Below are 25,782 nucleotides of genomic sequence, written 5' to 3' on the forward strand. Positions count from 1 at the left end.
CGCTAAGACTGACAGGAAAATTTTATAAGATGGTGGTGAGACCTGCAATGCTCTATGGCGCTGAATGTTGGCCTTTAAAAGAGAAGCATAATAATAAGTTAAGTGTTGCCGAGATGAGAATGATTAGGTGGATGAGTGGCTTTACACTTAGAGACAAAATGCAAAATGAATATATTCGTGATAGGGTTGGTGTAGCTCCTGTGACAGACAAAATTAGAGAAAGTCGTCTTAGATGGTTTGGTCATATTAAACGTCGACCATTAGATGATCCGATTAGGAGAGTAGATGTTTTAGATTCGACTTGTGTTAAGAAAGGCAGAGGTAGACCTAGGAAGACTTGGGCTTATTGTATTAAAAATGATCTTAATTTACTAGAACTAAATGAAAATATGACACTAAATAGGACGCAATGGAGAAAAAGGATTCATGTAGCCGACCCCACGTAGTGGGATTAAGGCTTTGTTGTTGTTGTTGTTGTTGTTTGTACAGTTTGTTAAATGTGTGCGGTGCCTTATTCAGTGAATATATAGCATCTTAGAATGAAAGTTATTTAGAGATTCACAAAAATCACAAATCGAAAATAATTGCGCTAAAACTTTCATAATGACTTCATCAATCTAAACTCCTCAAATCAAGCAAAAAAGAAATGTAGTATGCAGTGCTAAAAGCTGAATTATGGCTCTTGCAGCAGCGATCATTTAGAGAAACCAAGGGACATTTCCCTCAAAACTCCAAACAATTTACTCTAATATTTAATGATAATAAAGTGAAAGCCCTAGGAAACTTATAAATGGAGAGCCACAAGTTATATTGAAACATAAAATTTCCTAATATATGATCTGCGGATGCAAACTCTATTTCTAGGTGAAATATGCATTCCGTCACAAGTTTAAGAAAAGATTTGATGATCACCAAGTGTTAAACAAACTATCCATCAGCGAGGCCCAAAATCACCATCAAATCTAGAGCTTTAATTGCTTCGCATATCAATGCCCTGCTCCGATGAACTTTCATCGTGTATTAGTTATCAAGGACAAAACACACGGAACATCTATCTTCCTATAATCCAGTTAGAAGATCAAAATTTTATGTAGGGCTAGTTTGGGATCAATTTTGCTTTTTATTTTATTTTCTTTATTTTTGAAAATATATTTCTTTAGTGTATTTTTTACCTATTTTTATTTTTTAATTCTAACAACAAATTAACATCTTTTTAAAAATACTCAAATCAACTTTAAGATGTTTGAAGTGTTTTAAAACCAATCATACCTTAATCAAACAATCAAACATGTTTTGTTTCAAATCAAAACATAAAAAAAAAACAAAATAAAAAATAAAAAACAAAAAACAAAAGTGATTCCAACCAGCCCTTTGAGATTAGTAAGTCATCCTATTTGGTCAAATCTACATGTGCTAAGAAAAAGGATAGACACTTTAGATAACACCAGTAGGACATATATGCTCTGAGCCACATATTGTTTGAGTGCTAAAAATCACATGGATAAATAGTACATTAGTATATCAAACGAAAATTTAAATTACACAGTTAAAATGAGAATAATGGTTGGAAAATCAAAAATTCAAACTTCAATCAGGATGATTTCTCAAGTAAATTTACTTTAAATTACATTTTTAACCAAGAAGATTAATTTATATCAACATTTCCATCTTTACCTTTCTAGTCACCTTTTCAAAAGTTAGCACCTTCTAACTATCATAATATAACCAAACAGGCTATGTGCAGATAGTTGAAAGACATTAACACCCTATTTATCCAACAAAAGGTATAAATTATCTCCTACAAAAGTAATCCTTTTAAAGAAAATATAAAAATATCAGTTTAAAACTTTTAGAATATATGTAGATTAATTTTATGACCATTTTCACCGTTACTTCAGTCACCATAATCAGAGACAACATGTAAATCAACTTTAACTGGGGATAAATCAGCATACACAAAAACTAACATGAACATTGCTAAATACCTGAAAATTCTCAGGTGAAATGCCACATCCATTATCCACAACCTTGAAAAATTCTTCGCCATACTCCTTCAAATTGATTTCAATGCTGCTTGCACCAGCATCCAGACTGTTTTCAACCAATTCTTTCACAGCAGATGAAAGATCTAAGATGACTTGTCCTGAAGAAACTCTATGCACCACAGCCTTGTTGATGGGCTTGATAACTGGAAAATTATTTTGCTTTTCCATCCTATATCATTTTACCAGCCATGCATTGTATCCGAGAGTCAAATTCAAATATTCATCGAGTCTCAGGCACATTTTCATACAGATACGTTATCAAAACAGTTTAATTGATTGGCTGAAAAGATTAGATGTAAAAAATATGTGAATTTATTTTCCAATGCAAGCAAAAAATATGTTGTGTTCCCTTAAAAACCTATTAGTGAAACCATATTCCCGAAAAATTAAAAATAAACAAAATATTTTATAAGTGTGAAGTACAAAAATAACTCGGTACGATAATACCACATCTTAAGAAACTAATCAAAAACTGCTTTATAAAGAGAAGTTGTTTTAATAAGCTCTCACATAGTGTTACAAAGCAAAGCTCTCCCATGGAGCTTTAAAGCTATGGGCTCAAAGTTCTTCGTATTTGAAACAAATGCTTCTAATTGAAACCAATGTTTTAGCTTCATTACAAAAAAACATAATCAATCAATCCAATCCCTACTTCTGAGTTAGGCAACTACTTCACAAATGCCATTTATTTAGTTCATTCCTCAACTTCATTGCTCTACATAGATTTTCAATCTACTCAACTATTCAAGATTTCCAGATGACTTGTAGTTATAAGAACTAAAGCTTCCAAGGTTCATTAGTATATAAATTATATAGGTCCATCCATTTCATATCATTCTTATTTTTATCCTAAACTTAGTAAAATCATAGTTTGCCGTGAAACTGTGGTCAGCCATACAAGATTAATTAAAGGTCATATTTCTCTCTCTATATATAACGTATAACTTAATATCCCTAACTGATATTTGATGCAAAAAGTTTGATCCTTTTGACCATATATAACACATACTTAAATCGTTACAAAAGTAAATAAATTTAAAAATCTGAAGTTTATGCTTCACACATTAACATATGGGCCCCTCTTTGCAAGGTTAAGCACTTCGCTTCACACTTAGTTTGTTAAAGAAAAAGTATTGGTAAAATATTAAAAAACTCATGAGTTCATGAATTTAATAAATGAGTCATAAACATCCGATTTCCGATAGCATTCCTGTAAAGGATTGAAAATGACTCGCATCTAGAATAAGAGTACCACCACAATTAGCAATAAATGATTTTTCCCCTAGTTAGTTTGAAAGGTGGAGAGCAGTTTTGTTGGCACCTGGAAAGTGACATAGATTGTATTCTCGCATTACTCCTTGGTTGATAATATTACTAAGAAACCACCAAGGAGAGCAACATGGTGTAAGAGCTAGGAGATGGCGGAATTGCCTCTTAACACTGCCATTGTCGAGTCCCAAGTCCCAGATGAGAAAAGAGAAGAGTTGTGTTAGATAGTCGACAATCAGCATAAAATTTGTCGAAAAATCATGACATAAATCAAATACAGTCAGCCTCAATCAATATTGTGTAAATACTAGAGCATCCCCCGGAATTGACGCGTTGTATGACTGGAATACAGTGAAAAATGTGCAAGGGCCGGTACACCGGCGTCTGCTTATAGTGTCAAATAAGCAAGAATTTCTATATTACGAATGGAAGCGGGTAAAGAAGTCAATCCACGAAAGTAATATTAGGATAGGATCTTTGAATATATGTACTCTCACTGGTAAATTAATAGAATTAATTGTTATTATGGTTCATAGAAAGATATATATCATATGTATTTAAGAAACTAAATGGGTTCAAGAAAAACCTAAGGAGATTGATAGCTTAGGTTTTAAACTTTAGTATTCAGTTAAAAGTTGCACTGGAAACGGTGTAGGTATAATTATATATAAGAGTATGAAAGATAATGTTGTAAAAACTAATAGAATTTGAGATAGAATTATAGCGCTTAAGATCGTTGTTGATACTAAAATTTTTAATATTATAAGTGTTTATTCAGCTTAAATAGATTTAGGCACATGTTCTATAGAAAATTTTAAAAATAACCTAAGAAAATTAATACAAATGATACCACTTAAAAAAAGAATTTTTATTGGAATAGATTTAAATGGAATGTCTGTAGAGTGGTAGAAGATTTTAAAAATATTCATGGTGACTACAATTTTAGAGTAATTAATGAAGAATGTAGGGTAATATTAGATTTTACTTTAGCGTTTGAATATGTTATTGTTAATACTTTATTCAAGAAAAGAAATATGCATATTATTACTTATAAAAATGGATCTAATAAGGCATAAATTGATTATTTTCTTATGAGAATAAGAGATTGTTGAGAATGCAAAGATTATACGATCATTCCAAGTGAGAATTTGAGTACTCAACATTGATTATTAATTTTGTATTTTAAGATGAAGAGTTGTAAAATAAAGAATAATGGGAATCGTTGACATAGAACTAGATGAAGGTACCTAAAGGACGTAAATAAAATTATTTTTAAGAGTAAACTTCAAAACTTAGGATGTTCATGAAGAATCAAATTCTATGTGGGATAAAGTAACAAACACTATTAAACAAGTGAAGTGACAAAAGAATGACAAAAGAAGTATTTGGAGAATCAAAAAGAGAAGTTTATATAAATAAAATTAGTTGGTGGTGAAATAATAATGTGCAAGAAAAGATAAAAGATAAGTGGTTGTGTTATAAAAATTGGTTTAAATGTAAAAAATTAGAGAACTGGGAAAATTATAAAATGACCCGTAGAAAGTCTAAAACAAATTGTAACGCTAAAAATTCTGTTTTTAATGATTTTTATAATAGATTAGAAATCTAAATAGGGTGAGAAATATATGTATATAATAGTCAAACAAAGAAAAAAATAATAAAGATTTATCTCAATTAAAATGTATTAAAGATGAAATTAAAAAGTTACTTTCTTAAAAAAATATATTCAACATAGGTGGGTGACTTTAACAAATTTTCAATGAAGTATCTGAAAATACCATCCACCTGTGATCTTAATATCATTAATAATATAAAATATTTTATTTTTATCATCGTATTAGTAAAAAAGAAACTGAGAAGACTTTAAAGAAAATCAAGGGTAAAAAGCTTATAGGACCTGATGAAATACCAATTGATGTGGGGAAATATTTAGGAGAATTGGAAGTTTCTTTGCTTACTAAACACTTTAATACATTTTAAATACCAAAAGATGCATAAGAAGTGGGGAAAAAGTATTTTGGTCCAATTTTTAATAATAAAAGGGATGCACAACAGTGTGCAAATTATAGAGGAATTAAATTGATGTGTCATACTTTAAAAGTATGGGAGAAGGTAATTGAACATAGTTTAAGGCGTATTATAAAAATTTCTCATAATCAGTTTAGATTTATGTCGGATAGGTCTACTATAGAAGCTATACATTTATTATGAGGTTTGATGGAGAAGTATAGAGAGAATAGGGAGGATCTACATATGATTTTTATTGATTTAGAAAAAGCTTACAGTAAGGTTCTATGAGATATCCTTTGGCGAGTTCTAGAGAAAGGTATTGATATGACTTATATTCAAGTCATTAAAGATATGTATACTAGAGTTGTTACTTGTATTCGAATAGAAGGAGGATTGACGAAATATTTATCCTATTCAATTTGGATTACATCAGGAATCGGCTTTAAGCCCATATCATTTTGCTTTAGTTATGTATGTTCTTACTGGACAGTTACAGTAGAATGTACCTTGGTGTATGTTTTCACTGATGATATCCTTCTTGTGGATAAACTAGAGAGAGCTCAGAAAATACTTGAATTATGGAGGTCTACATTGGAGTCTAAAGGTCGCCATTTGAGGATAACTAAAACTGAATGTAATTTTAGTAGTAGTAGTAGTTCTAGTGACAAGGTTGTAACTACGAATAATCAAATCATTAAAAGTTGTTAACGCTTTAGATATCTCGGGTCTATTGTTCAAAGTGATGGTGATATGGATGATGGTGTTATTAGTAGAATTCAAGTTGGTAGGTTGCAGTGGAGGAATGCTTCGGGCATGTTGTATGGTAGAAAAGTATTGTTTATATTGAAAGAAAAAAATTTATATGATGGTGCTGAGACCTGCAATGCTCTATAGCGCAGAATGTTGACCTTTAAAAGAGAAGCATAAAGCTAAGTTAAGTGTTGTCAATATGAGAATGCTTAGGTGGATGAGTGGATTTACACTTAGAAACAAAATGCGAAATGAATATATCTATGATAGAGTTGGTGTAGTTCCAGTGTAAGACAAAATTAGAGAGAGTCGTCTTAGAGAAAATTGACCATCTGATGATCCAGTTAGATTAGTAGATATTTTAGATTCGACTTATGTTAAGAAAGGCAGAGGTGGACTTAAAGAATTGGGCATGTTATATAAAAAATGATCTTAATTTATTAGAATGAAATGAAAATATGGCACTCAATAGGATGCGATGAAGAAAAATGATTCATGTAGCCAACCCCACTTAGTGGGATTAAGGCTTGTTGTTGTTGTTGTACTATGATTTCAAAGCGTGTGTAGCCATAATATATGAAGAGTATCAAATTTTAAATGTTGAAATAAAAATGTGATAAATATTTGTAAGCTATGAAGAGTCTCTCCTAGATGCGAATTGGATCATCAAATGTTCAACAATCTAGTTTATGTAAAATAATACAACTTTAAATATTCATCGTGAATTTGGATGTCATTGATCCATTCAATGTCAAAGAATTAGTAGTAGTCGAAAGTGGTTGAATGAGGTGATTGGTTCAAATTTCTCAAACGTTGATGAGGATTAGTAAATATTTGAAATGGAATGGTGTGTAAGAGCATAGTAAGTTACATAATAAAAGATGCTCGGTAAAAAGCATGTGAAATAAGATGGCTACAAAAACTTCTAGTTTTACAGCAACAGATTTTGATGATGACGAGAAAGGAAGTAGTTGAAACATCTCAATCCAAAAATTTGGAATAATAAGGCAAAAATAGATGGTCAAGCAAACCATTAAATGCTTTCTACCTACATTAATAAAAAAATCTAAGCACCATACAATTGTTGATTCATGTAGTCAATACATAAATTCCCTTCCATCAATACATCATAATTCTAAATTACAGTAACTTAAGGGAACTGAGTAGATAGATAGATAGATAGTATTCTCTCATTATTTATTTACCTTAATTGTATTTTCTTCAACTCAAATATATAAATCATATTTAGTTAAGTTCAACAAGTAATAAAACCTCGCTAAGATTTGTGATCTGTAATTTAATACTTTACAATGGCATTATAAGTAAACCTCAAACTTCAATTTCAAGTATGCCTACAATATAAAATTTTCTATAACACCTTCGTTTTAAAATTATTTTTTGAAAAATCACTTATTTTTGACGGAGGAAGAAATGTTTTAGGTGTTGTCTGGCAACAAATGAAACTTGAGTTATTAGGATTTAGTAAATCCCCTAAATCCGAATTTATTAAATTCGGAATGGGTTAAAATCCAGAGAATTGTCTGGCAACAGATTTAATAAATCTTGTAAATCCTGTAAAAATTTCACAGCGAAGTTAAATCCACCGGTTGGTGGAATTTACAGCCGAAATCTACGGAATCCAAATTTAGTAAATGGGAGGATTTATTTTGTCCAAAATGACCGTCTGGCAGTATTCTTCTTAAATCCTGAGTTAAATCTCTTAACAGATAGCCCATTAATCTTGCTCGTGCTTGGCTGAGTTCCAAAATGATGCCCATTGTGTTACCTCGCTCGAGTCCTCGATCATGATACTCGCTCGTCAAATCTCTTGTTCGCTTGCTCTATCCCTGCCACTCGTCCACTCACTCTCCTCTTCTTTGTCCACGCTCTACTTCTTTGTTACTCGCCCAATCTCTCTGACACGATCACTCTCAGTAGCTCTGTAAAGCCCAATATTAATGCAGAGCCGCTGTTACATAGGAAGCGTCGTATCAAATATGAGAGGGTTCTTGCGATATTTTAAGAAGAGACGAAAGAAGAACAGAAGAATGAACTGAATGATAGAAATTAAAAAAAAAATCAGAATTTGAGCGAGTGAGAGGAGGGGACCGAAGGAGTGTGATTGTTGAGCGGTTCGAGAGAGGAAGACAAGGCAAGTTTGCGTCAGGAGGAAGATCGATCCACTCGAAGGAGAGGGAGATCAATCAGCTAGTGCAGAGACGATTGCAGTGGTAACTGACCTCGAGCGCGCTTGCAAAGCCGAGCAAGGAGATGATCGAAGGCCAGACAGGAGGTGCTGGAGCTGTTACACGCACATTGGCTAATCGAAGGAATATAAGCTCGTAGTACTTCAGTGAAGACAGGGAAGGCCTTCGAGTGCTGTACTATCGAAGACGAACCGAGCCCTAGCGTGCAGGAAGGAGGGCTGCGTTCACGTCCTGTAAGCGGATACAGAACGATGCCATGTTCTTCTATGTTTTTATTTTAGGGATATTTAAACAATAACCGCTCAAAATTATATTATTTTAATTGCTAAAATTTTCATTCAAAATCTTCACTAATAATTAAAACAAGATGGGTATAATACAAAATATTATTAAATTATTATATTTAAAATTATAGTCATTAAATGTTATATTAAATATTTTGAATGACTAATATGTAAAAATCTCTTTATTTTATACAAGTTAATTATATAATTAATTAGTTGATAATAACTTATAATAAGCTTTATCAAACAAAAGTTATATTTTTTTAATTCAAAGTTATTATACTTAATTAATCTCAAAAACACTTGCAAAGTCATTAAGATAAGACTTTTATGGATTTTGTGTTTTAATTATATAAATTATTTTAATTAAAATGTTATTAAAGTATATGAAACTTTATGAATTAATTTCGGTAAATTAGTTCGAACAAAAAATTAAATTATGGATCAATAAGATCAAGATAGGATCATACAAAAGAAAAATTAAATGGATGAGATTAGCATTTATTTAATAATTATTATAGTCAATTTAATTATTAATTATTATATATTAATGTTAGAATATTATGAAATATAACCAGCTGAGAAAATTGAAGCTGTGAAAGAGAAATTAAAAGATTTGAAAAAGATTATATCATAAAGTGAAATCGAAGTAAGTACTCTCACTTTTGATTTTTAGTTGCATTTTTTCTAATCAGTTGCATTGATAGTTTTTACTATCTATAAATTCAATTGTCAAGTTTTTATTTAGATTTATGTGCTTTTCATTTTATTTGTCATATTATTATGATGATTTTACATTTTAGCAATAATTGATATTATGCATCATTCATACAAAACATATTTAATTGAATAAAATACACGTATGAATGATATGAATTGCACACATTTAATGTATGTGCATAGTTGATTATAATGGAGTTCACTCATTTATGTTACTAGCATAAAAACGCTAAGACACTCGTGCACATGAATAAAAAGTGATATTAATATTGAAAAATCTTAAATAGCACAATTTAGACAATCCTCCTCTGATGATTGTACATATAGAAAATGATATAAACATATTATTGATATAGCAAAATACATTTAATGTTATAAAATATTGTGATTGATCATATTTATAAATTATTAAATTTGCTTATACTAATTTATTAAGTTTAACATGCATGCATATTATTCCATTTCATTACATTATTATGATTTAAAAATAAGTGTACTCATTTGTATTTTTAGCTTAATATTATTTTAAATTAATATTATAGGTTTAATCATTTTATTAAAAGATGAGCAATAAAAAAGAAATACTTATAAAAGATTTAGGCAACCTAACCTAAGGTAAATTTATAATTGCTTTACTTTAAACTCATTTCTATAGTGGCTCTATTATTTATTAAATGTTAGTTATAAAAAATGAATATAAAAAATTTATTTTTCTACCGTCCGACCATGTGCACCTACCTTGGTTAATTTCATGCTCCATGTCAAGTCATGACAAACTCATTCTCTCTTTGTCAATTGTCTGATTGGTATCTTCCTCTCATTTGCATCTCTCCCTCTCACTTCATCTAAACGAGAGTAAATTCTAGTCAATTCATTTGAATCAACATTCACCAATTCAAATTTGTTTTTTTCAGTTTTAAAATCATCCCTTACAAATTTTTATCATCAAAATTGTAAGAGCATAATTAAAATCATAGCAAGATTAGAAAATACAAGGGCAAGCTTTGACAATCTCTACCTTCTCCCACGTAACATCTTTTATTGTTCCATGGTTCCACGTAAACTCATACAAAAACTATATCTAGATTTTGGAGTTATTTTATATCAGAACTCAATATTCTCTCTAGCTTCTCTTTATATGTAAGATCAATTTTTTTGTATATGTATTTTGCAACAACCTTATTAAATTAATAAGCCAAGTACTTTTAAAATGTGTAAATATAAAACACATTATAATCCCTGACATGTGCTTGTAAAGACAATAATTAAGCCACATTTGTAATCATTTCAACAATCTCATAGAAACTTGCAAATTGAGAGCATAACTTTTCAATATTTCCAAAATATTTCATACATTTTATTGGACTAACTTTAATAAGTATAAATTTTTCAATATAAAATTCCACTTGTTGATGTTTATAATTGCATGCTCATTGTGATTAAGAAGGCTACACACAACCTATAAATTAGACACAACAAAGTAAGCAATTTCCCTCATGTATACCTTTTATCTACTTCTTTGATGATATAAAGGCATCAATAAACAAAATATGTAAACAAGGAATAAGAATGTCTATAATGGACATGCAACAAAATACTAAAGACAACTCTATGTAAGGAAATTACTAAATTAGATCAATATAATACATCCCTTGGAGGTGATTTAGATCATTGCCTCCTTTATAAGGTGGTTGAAATGATTATAACAACTGCTCACTATTGTGAATTAAGAGAATACAAATATAATGATGTCAGAGTATGAAGTGTTTGTTGTCCTAGTGTTCTTTTAATTGTTTTATTTCAGTCTTATTAAGTGTCTTCCCTTTTTTTATGGCAAACTTATAATTAGGAAGGGTCTTAGCATAAATACAAAATATATGTAGGTTATTTGGGGAAGATGACTTTTGTATAGTTTTCTTTCTTTTTTCGAAGGGTGTCTCGGCAAGTATTCTGAGGTGTCTCTCATGTGGTACTTTCGTCCTTGCACCTTGTTCTAGTCTCTAAATTCCTAAGTATATTGCTTCTAATTGAGTACTTCTCTTTATTTCAATTATGGTTTCCCTCCATTGATTTTTCTGTTCTTTGTTGTTTTTCCAATTTGTATACATCGTTGACTTCTTTCTCCCAATTGTGGTACGGTTTTGGTATCATAACATTCTATCTTTTTGGGATTATTTGACTTGAACTAGGTGTCGTTGATGTTTAGTTGTTGGGTTCCTTCTGGCTAATCATAAAATATAGTTGATTGGCTTCTTGACCCATTTCTTAACCATAATTAGTGAATAGATTTTTGCCCTTGCATTTGCTTGTGGTTCTTTGTGCTCTCAAACATACCAACACAAAGATATATTGAAAGTCCCAATCAATAACTAGTTGTCAATGACTTGCAACTTAAAATCAAGCAACTATAAGAGTTGCTTGTGGTCTTGGAGCAAAGAACTAAGAAGATCGAACAGTGTAACAAGGATTGGATGCGGGGAGAAAAAAGAAGGAAAGAAATTTGTTAACCACGAATATTTCAACAATGAGGCACGACATCTGAGTGGGTAATTGAAGGAAAGACAAATCAGGGTTGTTGATTATGAAATGTTCCAATACGTAGTCCTACCACTGACCGGGTTAATTCCAGTAAACCAAGTCAAGCCAAGTCGTAACAATGCAAATGGAGGATTCAAAAAACTACAAAACAACACCAAACTAGCCTTGGGAAACCTTGTCCAAAAGATAGTGCTTATAATGCCATGGGACCAACTACATGGCCTCAAATTTCCTAACCAGTGCATTATTTCATTGGCGGGGAAAGTTGAACTAAAGGAGAATGATGTTATAGAAGAAGAATACAATAATCTGACGAGGAAGCAAGACATACATGTAGATGAAGCGGAATTACTTGTGATAAGTTATCTTCTAGGTGACGAACATTATTCTAATAAAGATTGGTTACGACACAACATCCTTAAAACCTAATGCACGGTTCACGACAAGGTTTTAAACCTTATTATCGACGATGAAAGTTATGAAAACGTGATTTCAACAACTATGATGAAGCTTGGGCTAGCTACACAACCTCATCCCCATCCCTACCAACTCATGTGGTTCAAATTAGGGAGCTAAAATTAAAGTCACAAAATATTTTGTAGCGCAATTTTCAATCAATTAGAAACTTCATAAGCAAGTATTATGTAACGCAATTACAATGGATGCTCATCAAATATTACTTGATTAGCCTTAGCAATATGATTATCATATTGTATCATATTGTTCATGATGGAGATGCAAACACTAATATATAAATCAAAGAGGGAATTCAAACGACTTTGATGCCCATGAAGGAGGAAATCTGGCCAAAGCCTAAACTCAATAACTCAACTCCCTCATGTTTTTGAAAGACCTGAAGGAGGATGTTACAGGGTACCTCCTAATCATATCTAAAAGTTTCAAATAGCCACTGACACCCCCTTCTGAAGTATAAAGATTGATAAACAATTCAAAAATATTTTCCCAGCAAAATTCTTGCAGGATTACCTCCTGTGAGAGAGATCAATACGTCATTATCGTTGTGCCTAGTTTAGTCATCACCAACAAACCCACATTTAGGATGTATTTAAACAAAATTGAAGAGCTTTAATGCCAAGCGAATGAGATTATTAACAAAGGCTTGGTGTGACATAGTGGTAGCGCACACGCGATTCCGACTCTATCGGCTCTAAAAAGGATGGGGCATGCCTTATGTACATTTACAGTCAAACTATAAATAAAATCGCTATCAAATATAGGTTTCTCATTCCTCGATTGGTATATTTATCATTTAAAAGGAGTGGTTTTATTCTCCAAAATTGATCTTCAAATCAAGTATCATCATATACATTTGTTGCAAGCAGATGAATGGAAAACAATGTTTAAGATAAGATATGGGTAATATGAATGAATGGTGATGTCGTTCGAGCTTTTTAACCCTTTGAGCAACTCATGTGCCTAATGAATCAAGTTTTATAAACTTTTATGGAAAATTTTATGATCATTTACTCTGATGATATTTTGATTTATAGCTCTAACAAGATCGATCATTTGCAACATTTAAAAAATATTTTTTAGGTACTTCGATCACAACAACTTTTTGTCAATATGGTTATGAGTGAATGTCTAGTTTTCTTGCATCAATTTCTAGTGATTTGTGATCTTGGAAGTAGGGATGGATGTGACAAAATTATGACTATTAAGGACTAGCTGACACCTACATCCTTCACTGAAGTCAGGTAATTCCATGGGTTGGCATCTTTCTATAACCGATTCATCAATACCTAAAGTACTATTATCGCCCCACTAGTTGAATTGCTCAAGATTGTCCTTTCTAATGGATCTAGCAAGCACAACTTAGCTTTGATCACTTGAAACATGCCCTATGCACAACTCCAGTGTAGGCTTCTAGATTTTGATCTTTTTTTTCAAGGTGGAGTGTGATGCACATGACACCGGTATTAGAGCGGTCCTTAGTTAACAAGAATATCTTGTAGCATTTTTTAGTGAGAAACTTAACAACTCTAGAAAGAAATATTCAACATAAGAAAAAGAATTATATTCTATTAAATGGAAAGCATGTCACATGGGTTGAATATATTTTAGACTCTAATTTTAGGAACAATTACAAACAGAGAGCGTAAAACATTACTATTTACAAATCAAGAACCCTCTTTTATTCATTTTTCGAATTCTCTCCAACTATCGAAATTAATGATAAAAATCCTACCCATATTTTTCATTTTTATCACAATCTCAATGATTTGATCATTGCAAGTGTAAATGTAGCGGTTCGACAGTCCAATATATCACATGGATGCTTGATTTGTAAATATCACTGTTTTGATGCTCTATATGTAATTATCTCTTCATTTTATTCTCAAGCACAAATCATGGTTTTCTAATCAATAGCCAATGTTTTAGATGTCAATCATGCAAGCACGGGTTGTGGGAGGAATGTATGATAAGGATCCTAATTTTTGAGGGGCATGACGACAGTGTCTTATCGGAAATATTAAATCAAAGATGATTTCTTGTTCAAATAAATTTTTTTTATGCATTCCTTCATGTTCCATTAGAAATGTCATATTGGTGGAAGGCCACAATGAGGACCTAGTTGGTCATTTTGGAAGAGATAAGACTAGTTGTTTTATAAGAAAAATTTTAATGGCATCCCATAGATAATGATTTGGATCGCCTTGTGAAGAGGTGTTGCATTAATCATATAGCCAAGACAATAGCCCAAAATTAAGGGTTTTATCTTGTCTCATTCATTCTTGAGCATCTTTGGATGGATGTTAGTCTGGATTTTGCAGTTGGTTTACCACACACTCAATGGATCAAGGATTTTATCTTAGTGGTGGTGGATTGGCTCTTCAACATGGCCCACTTTGTGCCATGCAAGACTTTAAGCCTCACATCGTCGAATTCTACTTCAAGGTGGCGGTTTGTTTACATGGCATTCCATGCACTATCAATTTAGATTGGAATATTAACTATTTAAGCCACATTTGTAAGACCTTACATAGTAAATTGGAAATCAAACTTCAATATAGTTCAGCTTTGCATCCACAAACCGACGGGCAAATAGAAGTTGTTAATAGAAGTCATGGGAATCTACTTTGTTGCTATGTATATAAGAATCTTGCAGAATGAGATCTGCTTCTATCACAAGTGGAGTTTGCCTATTACCGGTCTTGTAGCCAAATCTTCAAAAACAACCATTTTCAGGTGGTTTATGGAAGGAATCCTATATCTTTACTTGATCTTACATTGGATATTCCAATGATATCCAATGAAGGCTATGACCTCAAATATTGAGGCTCGATTAAAATAAATCCAAGAGCTTCATAAATTAATTTGGGAGAATATCATTAGATAAAATGAAATGTATCAATGATAAGCAAATAAAAATAGAAGGGCAGCCACTTTCAAAGAAAGACAAGGCATGGATTCGATTAAGTAAAGAGTGTTTTCCTCCGGGAAAACATGGGAAGCTCATGGCCAAAGCTCATGGACCTCTTCGGATTGTGGAGCATATTAATGAAAATGCTTACCAAATTGATATTCCCAAGGACAATATTTCTACCACATTTATCATGATCGACGTGACTCCACATCACAAATTTGATTTTGAAGCTACTTCTTATGAAGAATCTCACTAACCCTAGGAGAATGACACTGAAGCTTGATGTGTTTGTTGTTCAAGTGTTCTTGTGGATGTGTTATCTTTCGGCCTTTTCAAGTGTCCGGTGTTTTTCTGTAGCGTTAATTCTTTTGATGACAAACTTGTTAAAATACCTTTTTGGGAAGATATTTTTTTAAGGTTTTTCTTTCTTTTTCATAAGGGTGTCTCGGTATTCTTGCTGCCTCTTTCTGGTGTATCATGAGGTGGCTCTTAGGCGGTGCTTTAGCCCTTGTATCTTGTTATTATCTCTGAATTCCTGAAGTACATTTTTCTAATTGATTTTGCTCCTTTGTTTCAGTTATGGTTTTCCTCTATTGGTTTTTTATGCTCTATTATTGTGTTGATTTGTATTCATCATTGTTATAGTTCCAACTGCAGTAACATAGATGGTATTAGTAAGACTGATAAAGATAGTGTAGAAGGTTTGGGAATGTGAAGGACAGTTTCACCTAACCAAAATAAAACTAATTAGAAAATATCATGGTCAATGTTGAACATATACTAATTATAAATCACTATTGTCATTCATTTATTGTTTTATTTTTAAAGGAGTCGACATTTTGTCCATTGTCACATAGTTTCCTCTTTCCCGGAGTCGACATTTTGTCCATTGACACATAGTTTCCTCTTTCCCTGAATAATTCTCATATCCAGTCATGTGAATGATCAGGAGAAGAAATGAACTATAAAAATAAAACATACAATCAAGACAGACAAAAAAGAGAAAGAATATTGAGAACTTTCGTGCGGCAAATCTCGCTATGACATGTCAATCATATAAGTTCGAATAAGATCAAAATGAAATAGTTTATGTTAAATATCCACAAAAGAATTCATAGAAAATCTACCCACAACCAGAGATTCAGTTGTGTTTGTCTGTTATTGGGCCCATAATGCTCCCAAGATGATGTATCTCACTTAGTTAATTACATCTTAGGGGCTACCCAAGAATATTCTTGATCCAAGGAGTTTGGCTTACATTTAAAGTGACAACTAGCTCAAGGTTAACAAATGACGGTTATTTCACATGGGAATGCTCCGATGCTTTCAAAGTGCCCGCTAAACCACGAGGCGAGGAGTGAGTCTCTCACGGTCCCACATGGGTAATGGGCTCCTCGGCATACTGAGCCTCTAAAATAATTGAATCATCCTGACGGAGAATTATGATACATCAAAGCACATCCGGACCATAAGAGCAGAGATAAAATCGTTGTATCCTAAATGGGTGGCAGTTCATCAGTAATCGGGTCATCGAGATGATACCAAAGAAGGCAAAAGAAATGATAGGGCTCAAAGTGGGTAGTCAAAGAAATGAAAGAGTAATCCCTAACAGGTAGAGACAGTCAAGTCGATGCATCACAAACACATCATCCCAAGCTGCTAAGACCCTAAGTTTACCTAGTCATAAAGCTAGTCTACCTAACACATTCAGAGATCCCCGATCAGTAATCTATAAATTGCATCGTCCGTGGGAACCTCAGTAGCCTTAAGGTCAAAAGAACGAAAAACTATATATGACTATCACGTAGAGCTCCAAGAGGTGGGACTTATACCCACTGAAGTGGCAAAAAAGAGAAATGGAGGTTCAACTACAAAGTTGGAAAAGCTCCCAACAAAAGGATTTACACCCTGTCCAGGTTGGGGAGCGTTATAATGATCTAAGTGCACTAGACAACCATGTAAGTCGAAAACTATGTTAGGTCATCCAGGTTGAAGAAACACGGGGGCTTCTCCTCGAGACATGCAAATGATGCAATGCGGTAATAAGTCCTAATGTGGAAGTCTTATTAATTACGACTTGGTTGAGATCCATGCTATGCAACCCATTTTAAAATCAGCCCGACGACCATGCAGAAAAGTAAAAGCAAATTTTTGAAAATCTCAATTTTAATCCTAAAATTTTGACTATCTCAATCTTTTATTATTAGGATTTTGAGTAGAGAATTTATAATTTTAAGGTCCTTAATGAGCCTAGATTATAATTTTCATAGAATCCCAAATAAACCAGAAAGAAACATAGAAAATAAATCAAACATAAAAACATGCAATATAGAGTAAAACACACCAATATATAAGAAAGGCCAATGTCGTTGGGTCGATGACATATTCTAGGAAAGGATGGAAAAGCAGTCGGACTCCGCATATACATGCACAGTCCTAGATCTACACAAAAATATAGAATTCAGACTCAAAGTATGGGATGCGAGCTGCTGCTCCTGGTCCTCGTCAAGTATATTGATGCATCGTCTGCCTCGAAACTCATGTCTATACTTTATTTTTGATACAGACTTAGCTTAAGGACTCTATCAAAAGCATTTGAAAGGAAAAATAAAGACTCAACTTGTAGAAGATTGCTAGCAAGGGTTAACTCAGGCAATCATATATAAGTCTTGTCCCTTTTGTCGGGGGAGGTAAATAACATCTACAAGAAAATGATTAGTAAAAATCATTACATGCTCCCCCTTAATGGTACATGTGGGTGTGCATACATATATAGACATGACTCCCTCTCGAAGAACACCCCAATACACTACCATGCATATCAAACATACAAGCATACCAAAAAGGCACAAAAGTGAAGCTTTGCTAGAACAATCAAATCAGTAGAGAACAATAGTCAGAGGTATCAAAAATACTACATAGCACCCTGAATCCTAGCTTATTACACAATCTAACGAGAAGGTGTCCTAACTAGCATCAAAGTGCTCAGAGTAAGTCTTCGGGTATGTATGACTTTGAAGGGGGTCGCCATACTGACTCTATCCTAAAGATCCAAGGGATCTGAATGGTGTCACCTAGGATGGATTTTGAAAAAATATTGGCCTTACATATAACCTAGCTTGCTACATGTATAAATTTAAGATTATGGCAAATGTAATAAGTAGAAAATTGTATTTTTTTTAAGTTTTAAAATAAGGAAAATTAATCACACACTCAAAATATGCAAGGTGACACGAGTTAGATCTCTTAAATCCTTAGCACAATCATATTTGTGTCAATTCTGATGTTTTAACTTATATTGTTCGTCGGGATCGATCCGATAATACTCGTTAAGACATCACGACCAACAAATGGTTACTCGTCTATCCATGCACGCATATAAATGCAAATGTGAACAACTGTAAAATAAAAGTGGTCAGGAGTGCGTCGTGGAGGTAGTAATTCAGGAGAGAGCATGTAGGCAGCTGTTTCAAGGAATGGGTGTGTCGTGAAGGCAATGACCTGAAAGAGTGGGTGTGTCGTAGAGGCAATGGCTCGAATGATGAGTGTGACATGGAGGTGGGTGGGCGTGCCATGGAGGCAGTGGTCCAAAGGATGGGTGCAAAGTGAAAGAAGTGGCCCGAAAGGATGGGCATGTCGTGAAGGCAGTGGCTCGAAGGATGGGTGTATTGTGGAGGCAGTGACCCATAGGGTTGATTGTCCACGGGGTACAGTGACTCACATGGGGTGTAGTGACTCAGAAGTGGGCATTTAGTGGAGGCAATAACTTAAGAGAATGAGTGTACTGGGGCATTGATTCAAGAGAATGATGATTCTCACTAGAGAGAATCATCCAATTGGAGAGAATGTGTATATATATATATATATATATATATACACATTCTCTCCAATTGGATGATTCTCTCTAGTGAGAATCTCTCTAATAACTCTTAGTTTTTGGTCAGTCGGTCTTCTGTTGGTTAGCATTTGATCGGACGGCCTCTTGTCAGTTGCATGACCTCTTATCGATCAGCCTTCAATCAGCTGGCCTATCATTGGTTAGCCTCTGATTGATCAGCCCAAGATCATTCATGTGTGATTGTTCTGCTTCAGAGGACCCTTCATGTTTTTTATGATGCCAACCTTTCGACACTTGTCTGGTTCTGAATCGTCGTCGGACATATGGAAGATTTGGTCAAGCTCCTTTTTATTGTGCAAAAGAAAAAAAAAAGGGGGTTATTCTCATTCTAAATCACGAAGTTCAATTGTTTATAATAAAAAATTAGAAAAAAAAGGAAAAAGAAAAGTGAATGAGATTGAAAATTATATGAGAGTATGAGAAGCACTAATTTTCCTTTCATTTTAAAAAATCCATTTCATAATATCAGAATGGTAATATTAATATGATTCTGAAAAAAAAAAATATCAACAGAATATTATCTCGGGGCATTTACAAACATACCACACAATTTTTACATAATTGCATATCTAACCCCTAAACTTCAATATTCACATTAGTCACCACTCAAATCTTTTGCATCACACAAAAAAAATACAGCAATTACTACTTTTTAAAAAGTGAAATACACATTTTCATGTATAGGTTCATAACGAAAAAATTGTTATAAATATAAACATCAAACTTCAGGTGTTAGATATCAGATATGTAAATTCATAAGGATTGACTGGTATGCATGTAAATTTAGCCAGTTCTTACAAGTACTCCACAATGAACAAAAATTCTGCAGAGCATCCAGCAGAATGTGAAGAGCATACAGATAGCTAGTTTTCAACAGAGTCAAATTCCCATGAAAGCTCGGCACTGCGACTCCCAGTGTTCCTTAGCTTGCTGAAGCCTCTCTATTCTCTCGCTCTTCAATCTCTGCTCCCAGTACTCAGGACAGCTATTAAAACCAAAAAAAAAAAAAAAATGAAATCTATTTCCAGGAAGAATCTTAGGATAAACTGATGAACAAAATGTGTTGTTAAATGGCGGAGGACAAGGGGCACTACAGCAGGATAAATTGTTCGTTGAGAAATTTAAAAACATACCACACAATTCTTATGTATTTACATATCAACATTCAAAGTTTGATATTTACACTTATAACAGCTTGTTGTCATAAACACGTGAATGCAAAGATGCATTTCTGAACGAAATATTTATTTTCGATGTGATTTTAAGAATTGGAGTGGTTTATATATAAATATGAATGATAAGTGTTAAGTAAATATATGAGAACTTTGTGATGTATATGTAAATGTCACTTATTAATTTTAGCACAAGGGAAAGAACAAAATGGCAGCAATTATAACACTAGCATAATGGGAAGGATTTTTTTGCAAAGAAATTTAAGTTTTAAAGCTGCTAATCATTTTCAGCATTCAACAAACTTAAAATTAGGGGAAGAGCGACTAAGTTAACATAATATTGTACCTCTTGCTAAGCAAAATGTTCAGCTCATCCATGTATACAGCTCCAACAAAAACCCCATGCTGAAATAACTTCAAACAGGCTAAGAATTTATCTCAAGTAAAAAAAGAAGGGAAATTTATAAACATACCGGCCAATTCCTATGTATTTACATATTTAACAACTAAACTTTATTTTTTACATTTATAACACCCAAATTTTTCATATCATATCAAAAATATTACTATTTTAAATTTAAAAAAGTGAAATACACTTTTTCATGCATAGATAAGTGGCTCATATGTAAAAAATGAAGTTTTAAGTACTAGATATGTAAATACATAGGAATCAAGTGGTATACATGTAAATCTTCCAAAAAAAGAAATGGGGGAAAGATGGAAGGAGGGAGATACTCGTCGACATAGCGGGCATTTCGCCTTGTATTCTGCAGCTTTCAATCCATCAACAATGGTCACTGATGCAGTAGAGCAACAGCACATATAACAGAAAATATGGCCACAACTGAGACAAACAGGATCGAACACCGTCTCCTGAAATGAACCTTTTGATTATTCAAGAGCAAGGTTCACCCTAATAGATTCTATATATATATATATATATATATATATATATAATGGGGGCATTTACATACATTCCACTTGATTCCTATGTATTTACATATCTGACACGTAAATTTACTTTATACATTATACCAACCAAATCTTCAATATCACATAAAAAATATCAGCATTTTAGCTTGGGGCAATTACAAACATGGCACACAATTCTTATATAGTTACATTTCTCACACCTAAACTTTCGTATTTACACACATTGCATTCAAATCTTTAATATCACATAAAAAATAGTATTATTAACATTTTTTACAAGTGAGATACAAATTTTAAAGGATAGGTTTGAAATGCCAAAGAGCTATATATGTTAATATGAGTTTACGTGTGAGATATGTAAATACATAAGAATCGTGTGCTACGTATGTGAAGTTCCCTTTTAATTTTTAAAAGGTGAAATACACATTTTCATGCATGGCTAAGGCGGCATGTAAAAATTGAAGTTTTGGTGATAGATATATAAATACATAGGAATTGAGTAACATGTATGTAAATGTTCCTATTTATTGAACTCACCAAGCATATAGAACAAGTTAGATCAATGTCAAGCTTCAATGAATCGAACAAGCTACATGAGAGAATTGGTCTGCCATCACTAAATGTGAGTTTAAAATCAGCCAACAAATCCGACGGCACGGGCTTGTTCTTTCCCCTCAAATTGATGTGGAAAGCCATTAACTCAGATAGCCATGGAGAGTGTAGTATCTCTATATGCATTTTTTGAGCTTTTGATCTAAATACTTGACCTTGTTTAGAGTAATGAACCTATAAAATCACCAATCATGCATAAGATTCCAAGTTAGATTTAAGTTTTAGCATGTATATGGCAATGTGAACTTCTTAATATGTGAAAATTCAAAAATATTTACACAATCTACGGAAGGAGCATTTACACACAATCCTTATGTATTGGCAAGTCTAACATTTAATCTTTAATTTTTATATTTATAAAAATTTACTCTTTCATATAACATCAAAAATATCACTATAACTGACATTTAAAAAATGAAAAATGACTTTCCATATATAGTTAAAGAGTTATAAAAGTAAATTCGAGGTTTAGATGTTAGATATGTAAATACGTAGGAATTGTGTGGTATGTATGTAAATCATTCAAGGGGCATTTCCATACATACCACACAATTACCATGTATTTACATATATAGCGTCCAAACTTTAACTTTTATATTTATAATAGCCAATTCTTTTATATCACATCAAAAATAAAAAATTTATTCAGCCAATTGAATGTGTGGAGCGCATTTGTATGAAAAACAAAGATTAAAGGTCATACTATAACTCGTTGTACTATAGGTAAACACCTTATCATATTTCTTTAGTATTTTTTTCAGGGCGATGGAGTTGATGATAGCATAAGTGATCAGTTCTTTGCCTTCTTGAATCAGTGCTGCATCATTTTTTAGAAGCTTGCCTCCAAACCATATCATACACCTTTGGATACCAGATGCTAAATGCAGCTCTAGTAAACTCTTGGCTTGTTTGTTGAAGAAGCCAACTACCTTAGACATCTCCAACAGAAGAGAGGGGAAGAAAATGCCATCACACACTATATTTGAAGAATAATGCAAACTGATTTAATTGTAAGAGAATATCATAAAAAATAGTACTGCTAACTTAATTAGTAAACTTAATTAGATCTGGCACAAGTAAATAATGAAGAAGCATGATAACGAACAGACTGGTATTCGCTTTGTATGACCAAAAAGTGTCTCTGAATGTGAATAGATGCCACCCCTATGGAAAAGGATGCAAAGACATAAAGAGGTGCCAGTAAAAAATAACTCCCAAGAGCAAGATTGTACTTTTATATTTGTCCTCCTATAATTAGGAGGACCTCTTATGTATAGGGGGACTCATGCCATTTTAACTCTCCCATTCTCTTTTAAATAATCCTTTAAAATATGAAATGGGTCCGAGAGCCAGGGGAACACACTCACTTCTTCAATGTCACATTTTCTTTTCCTCATTTTCTTTTCCTCTCTCTCTCTCTCCCTCCTTCTTGGTTCTAGCACTCTATGCCTTGGGCATGTCTCACAGAACAGTTCTGGATTCAACACGCTTTATTTTTTTTCTGTTATGAAGAGAAGCTAAATTATAATTCAGTCTTGAAAAAAAATGCTATTTTAAACTTAAAGAAAGATTTAAATACAAGTCGCTCAATTTCTACATATTTACATATCTAACACCTAAACTTCAACATTTACATACATGCCACATTTCCTATGCATGAAAATGTGTATTCACTTTTTAAATGTTAAAAAGGTGGCATTTTTATGTGATATAAAAAATCTGAATGGTAAAAATGTAAAGAGAATAGTTTGCATCAACAAGCTTTCGCTCATCCATATAGTTTTCTTGACATTTGCAGTAACTATCTACAGTTCTCATTCTCTAATTCAATTGGCTACTTTGTCATATTTATTAATTGACTATATAAAGAAAATTTCTTGATTACATCTCTTTGATGCTAAAGACTATGTCACATAAATGTATTTCAGCGAATCATGTAAATATGTTTGTATTTGTCTCCCCCTGCTACTATTATCCTTATCTTTATACTTTGCTCCCTATTTTATGCTAATAATAATTCAATTATACTGTCAACAGCACCATTAAATGAATGATAAACACTGTGTACTTTTGATCGCTTATAGAGAGAAAAAAAACTCATCAAAATCTGATACTCATTTCCATCAACATCAATGACAAACAGCAGATGACAAGCACTGTAAGAACTTGGATGAGGATATTCTGAGCTAAATTTACTTGAGGATACAAAACATTCCTTAGATTGCAAGACATGGCAACACATTCTATTCTGTTTTGCAAAGAAAGATTCAACATATTTATAAATTGGTGAGGCAAAAAGACTCCTTTACAAACAAAATTTTGTAGATTTCAAATCCTCCTAATCTCATATTTTAAAATTATAAGAAAAATAATCAAATCATATCAAAATTTACTAAAACTAAATTAATAGAAATTTTATAAAATTTTAGCCCAAAAGCCTTTAATCTGAATTTAATTTAGGATATACCAAACAGAATTTTTCCCAAAAAAGCAGTACCAGCAGCATGAAAACCACACAAAAACAAAAACCAAAAAAAAAAAAATCTTATTTAAATTTGCAATGAACTCATATAGTAAACCACAAACCTGAGCAATGGTCAGAAAAATTGGGCACGCAGCACCAATTAGGATTATCTTGTTCTCCTTCATCCTCAATGAGACGGGGCTGAGTTTCGGATTCCCGCCTGCAGTTCTTAAGGATCTTCTTGAGCTTTTTCAGTCCCAATACTGGAAAATCCTTATTCCTCCTGATCTTCATGTACTCCTCATATCTCTTACAAAACTTCATCCCCCTCCCCTACCTGCAGCCTGGTAGAAAATGGAGACGAAACAGAGCAGAAAGATTAAATTCCCCACTTCAGTTGCGATAAGGCACCGTTCAGATCAACATATACCTAGGCTAGCTCCAAAGTAAGGTCTTTTCACTAAAACGGAGTGGAGGAAGGAGAGCGAGAGCGAGAGCGAGAGAGAGAGAGAGAGAGAGAGCTTGCGAGCCCAGCTGAAGCCTGCAGAGCAAGACTTTACTGTACACGGGTCTGGAGTCACCTCTTACATTCCACTTCCGTCGTGGAAATTCAGCGTTTACTTGCTGCGGTTATTTATCATTATATATATATATATATATAAAATCTTATTTATAGTTATTTTTGATGCGATGTGATAAATTTAAATGCTATAAATATAAACAATAAAATTATATGTGATTTTTATGTAAATATCCCTTTTTGTGTTTATAATTACATATATAATGCATAACATTCATAACATTGTTATTTGCAAAATCATCATTCAAATCTATTTTTTTAAGTACAAAACTCAAGTAATTGCATGGGAAAGAAATAAATTATTGAAAATTTGATAAAAAAAATAAAATATACAAGCTATGGATTTGTTAGGTATTTTGATATTTGTGTGATAATTTGAAAAATGACGGAATTTGATGATTATTTTGTAATTGGCAATGTTTTGGATGCATTATATATAAATGCGATTTTTTAAAAAGATTTACGTTCGTAACACAATTTAAATTTTAAATTTTAAATTTATAAATAATGTAAAGAGCATACAAGCAGGGGCGGAACTCACGCAGGGTTTAAAGACAATTGTCCTCCACCAAATTCAGATTTTTACTTATATGAGAAAGCAATTTGATATTTTGTTTGTCCTGTAATATCAGTTTAGCCCCTCTGAAATATTACTTTGCTTTTTGTTGCCCTAGCTCCTCCCACGTTAGGCCTAGGGGGGCAGTATATCCCCCTCAAAAAAGTAGATGATTCTGCCATTCATACAAGTAATTAGTCATAAGAAAATTTATTGCACTCAAGCATAAGAAGAATGCAACTTGTAGTTTTATGCAACTTATAAATGGCATCACATAAGTCTAATTAGTAGTATAGGGTAAACATGTGTGTGCCATTAGGCTCAATGTGAACTATTCCCTAAACTATATAAGTAAA

The 25,782-nt window shown here is 32.7% G+C and overlaps 2 protein-coding genes across 13 annotated transcripts in view; both read right to left on the reverse strand.

Moving 5' to 3' along the window:
* LOC110020788 (DNA mismatch repair protein PMS1) overlaps positions 1-8,520 on the reverse strand; it is a 74,332-nt gene extending 65,812 nt beyond the window's left edge. For 5 of the 8 annotated variants that reach the window (XR_002293571.1, XM_020719060.1, XM_020719017.1 and 2 more), the window contains exons 1-3: positions 8,184-8,520; positions 7,861-8,043; positions 1,986-2,214 (exon numbers count right to left, since the gene is read on the reverse strand). Coding sequence is in view for 7 of the 8 variants with exons in the window: in XM_020719060.1 (XP_020574719.1) it covers positions 1,986-2,213 (228 nt within the window). In the remaining variant the exon portion in view is untranslated. The remainder of the gene's footprint in view (positions 1-1,985; positions 2,215-7,860; positions 8,044-8,183) is intronic. The other 3 variants (XM_020719044.1, XM_020719025.1, XM_020719035.1) reach the window with 3 other exon arrangements.
* Positions 8,521-19,134: 10,614 nt separating this feature from the next.
* Positions 19,135-24,884, reverse strand: LOC110030702 (probable E3 ubiquitin-protein ligase BAH1-like 1). 5 transcript variants are annotated; one of them, XM_020733587.1, is made up of 8 exons: positions 24,721-24,884; positions 24,413-24,634; positions 22,558-22,802; positions 21,752-22,000; positions 21,017-21,154; positions 20,628-20,695; positions 19,967-20,094; positions 19,135-19,393 (listed from the first exon to the last, which is right to left on the reverse strand). In XM_020733587.1, the coding sequence occupies exons 2-7, from the start codon at positions 24,612-24,614 to the stop codon at positions 19,989-19,991; spliced, it is 1,008 nt and encodes a 335-aa protein (XP_020589246.1). In that variant the 5' UTR covers positions 24,615-24,634; positions 24,721-24,884; the 3' UTR covers positions 19,135-19,393; positions 19,967-19,988. The 5 variants fall into 5 exon arrangements, with proteins under 5 accessions (XP_020589246.1, XP_020589255.1, XP_020589229.1 ...); XM_020733596.1 differs by lacking the exon at positions 19,135-19,393 and having other exon boundaries at positions 19,841-20,094; positions 20,628-20,686; XM_020733570.1 differs by lacking the exon at positions 19,135-19,393 and having other exon boundaries at positions 19,841-20,094.
* Between the last annotated feature and the right edge of the window lie 898 nt (positions 24,885-25,782).

This window comes from Phalaenopsis equestris, unplaced genomic scaffold, assembly GCF_001263595.1.
Source record: "Phalaenopsis equestris unplaced genomic scaffold, ASM126359v1 Scaffold000002, whole genome shotgun sequence".
NCBI classification, from domain to species: domain Eukaryota; kingdom Viridiplantae; phylum Streptophyta; class Magnoliopsida; order Asparagales; family Orchidaceae; genus Phalaenopsis; species Phalaenopsis equestris.

Coding starts and splice junctions, on each gene's coding strand:
- LOC110030702 (XM_020733587.1), bottom strand. CDS start 24,614: ATGAAGTTTTGTAAGAGATATGAGGAGTACATGAAGATCAGGAGGAAT. Junction 22,001..22,557: donor TACTAAAGAAATATGATAAG/GTGTTTACCTAT, acceptor GTGATTTTATAG/GTTCATTACTCTAAACAAGG. Junction 20,095..20,627: donor AACATTTTGCTTAGCAAGAG/GTACAATATTAT, acceptor TGGTTTTAATAG/CTGTCCTGAGTACTGGGAGC.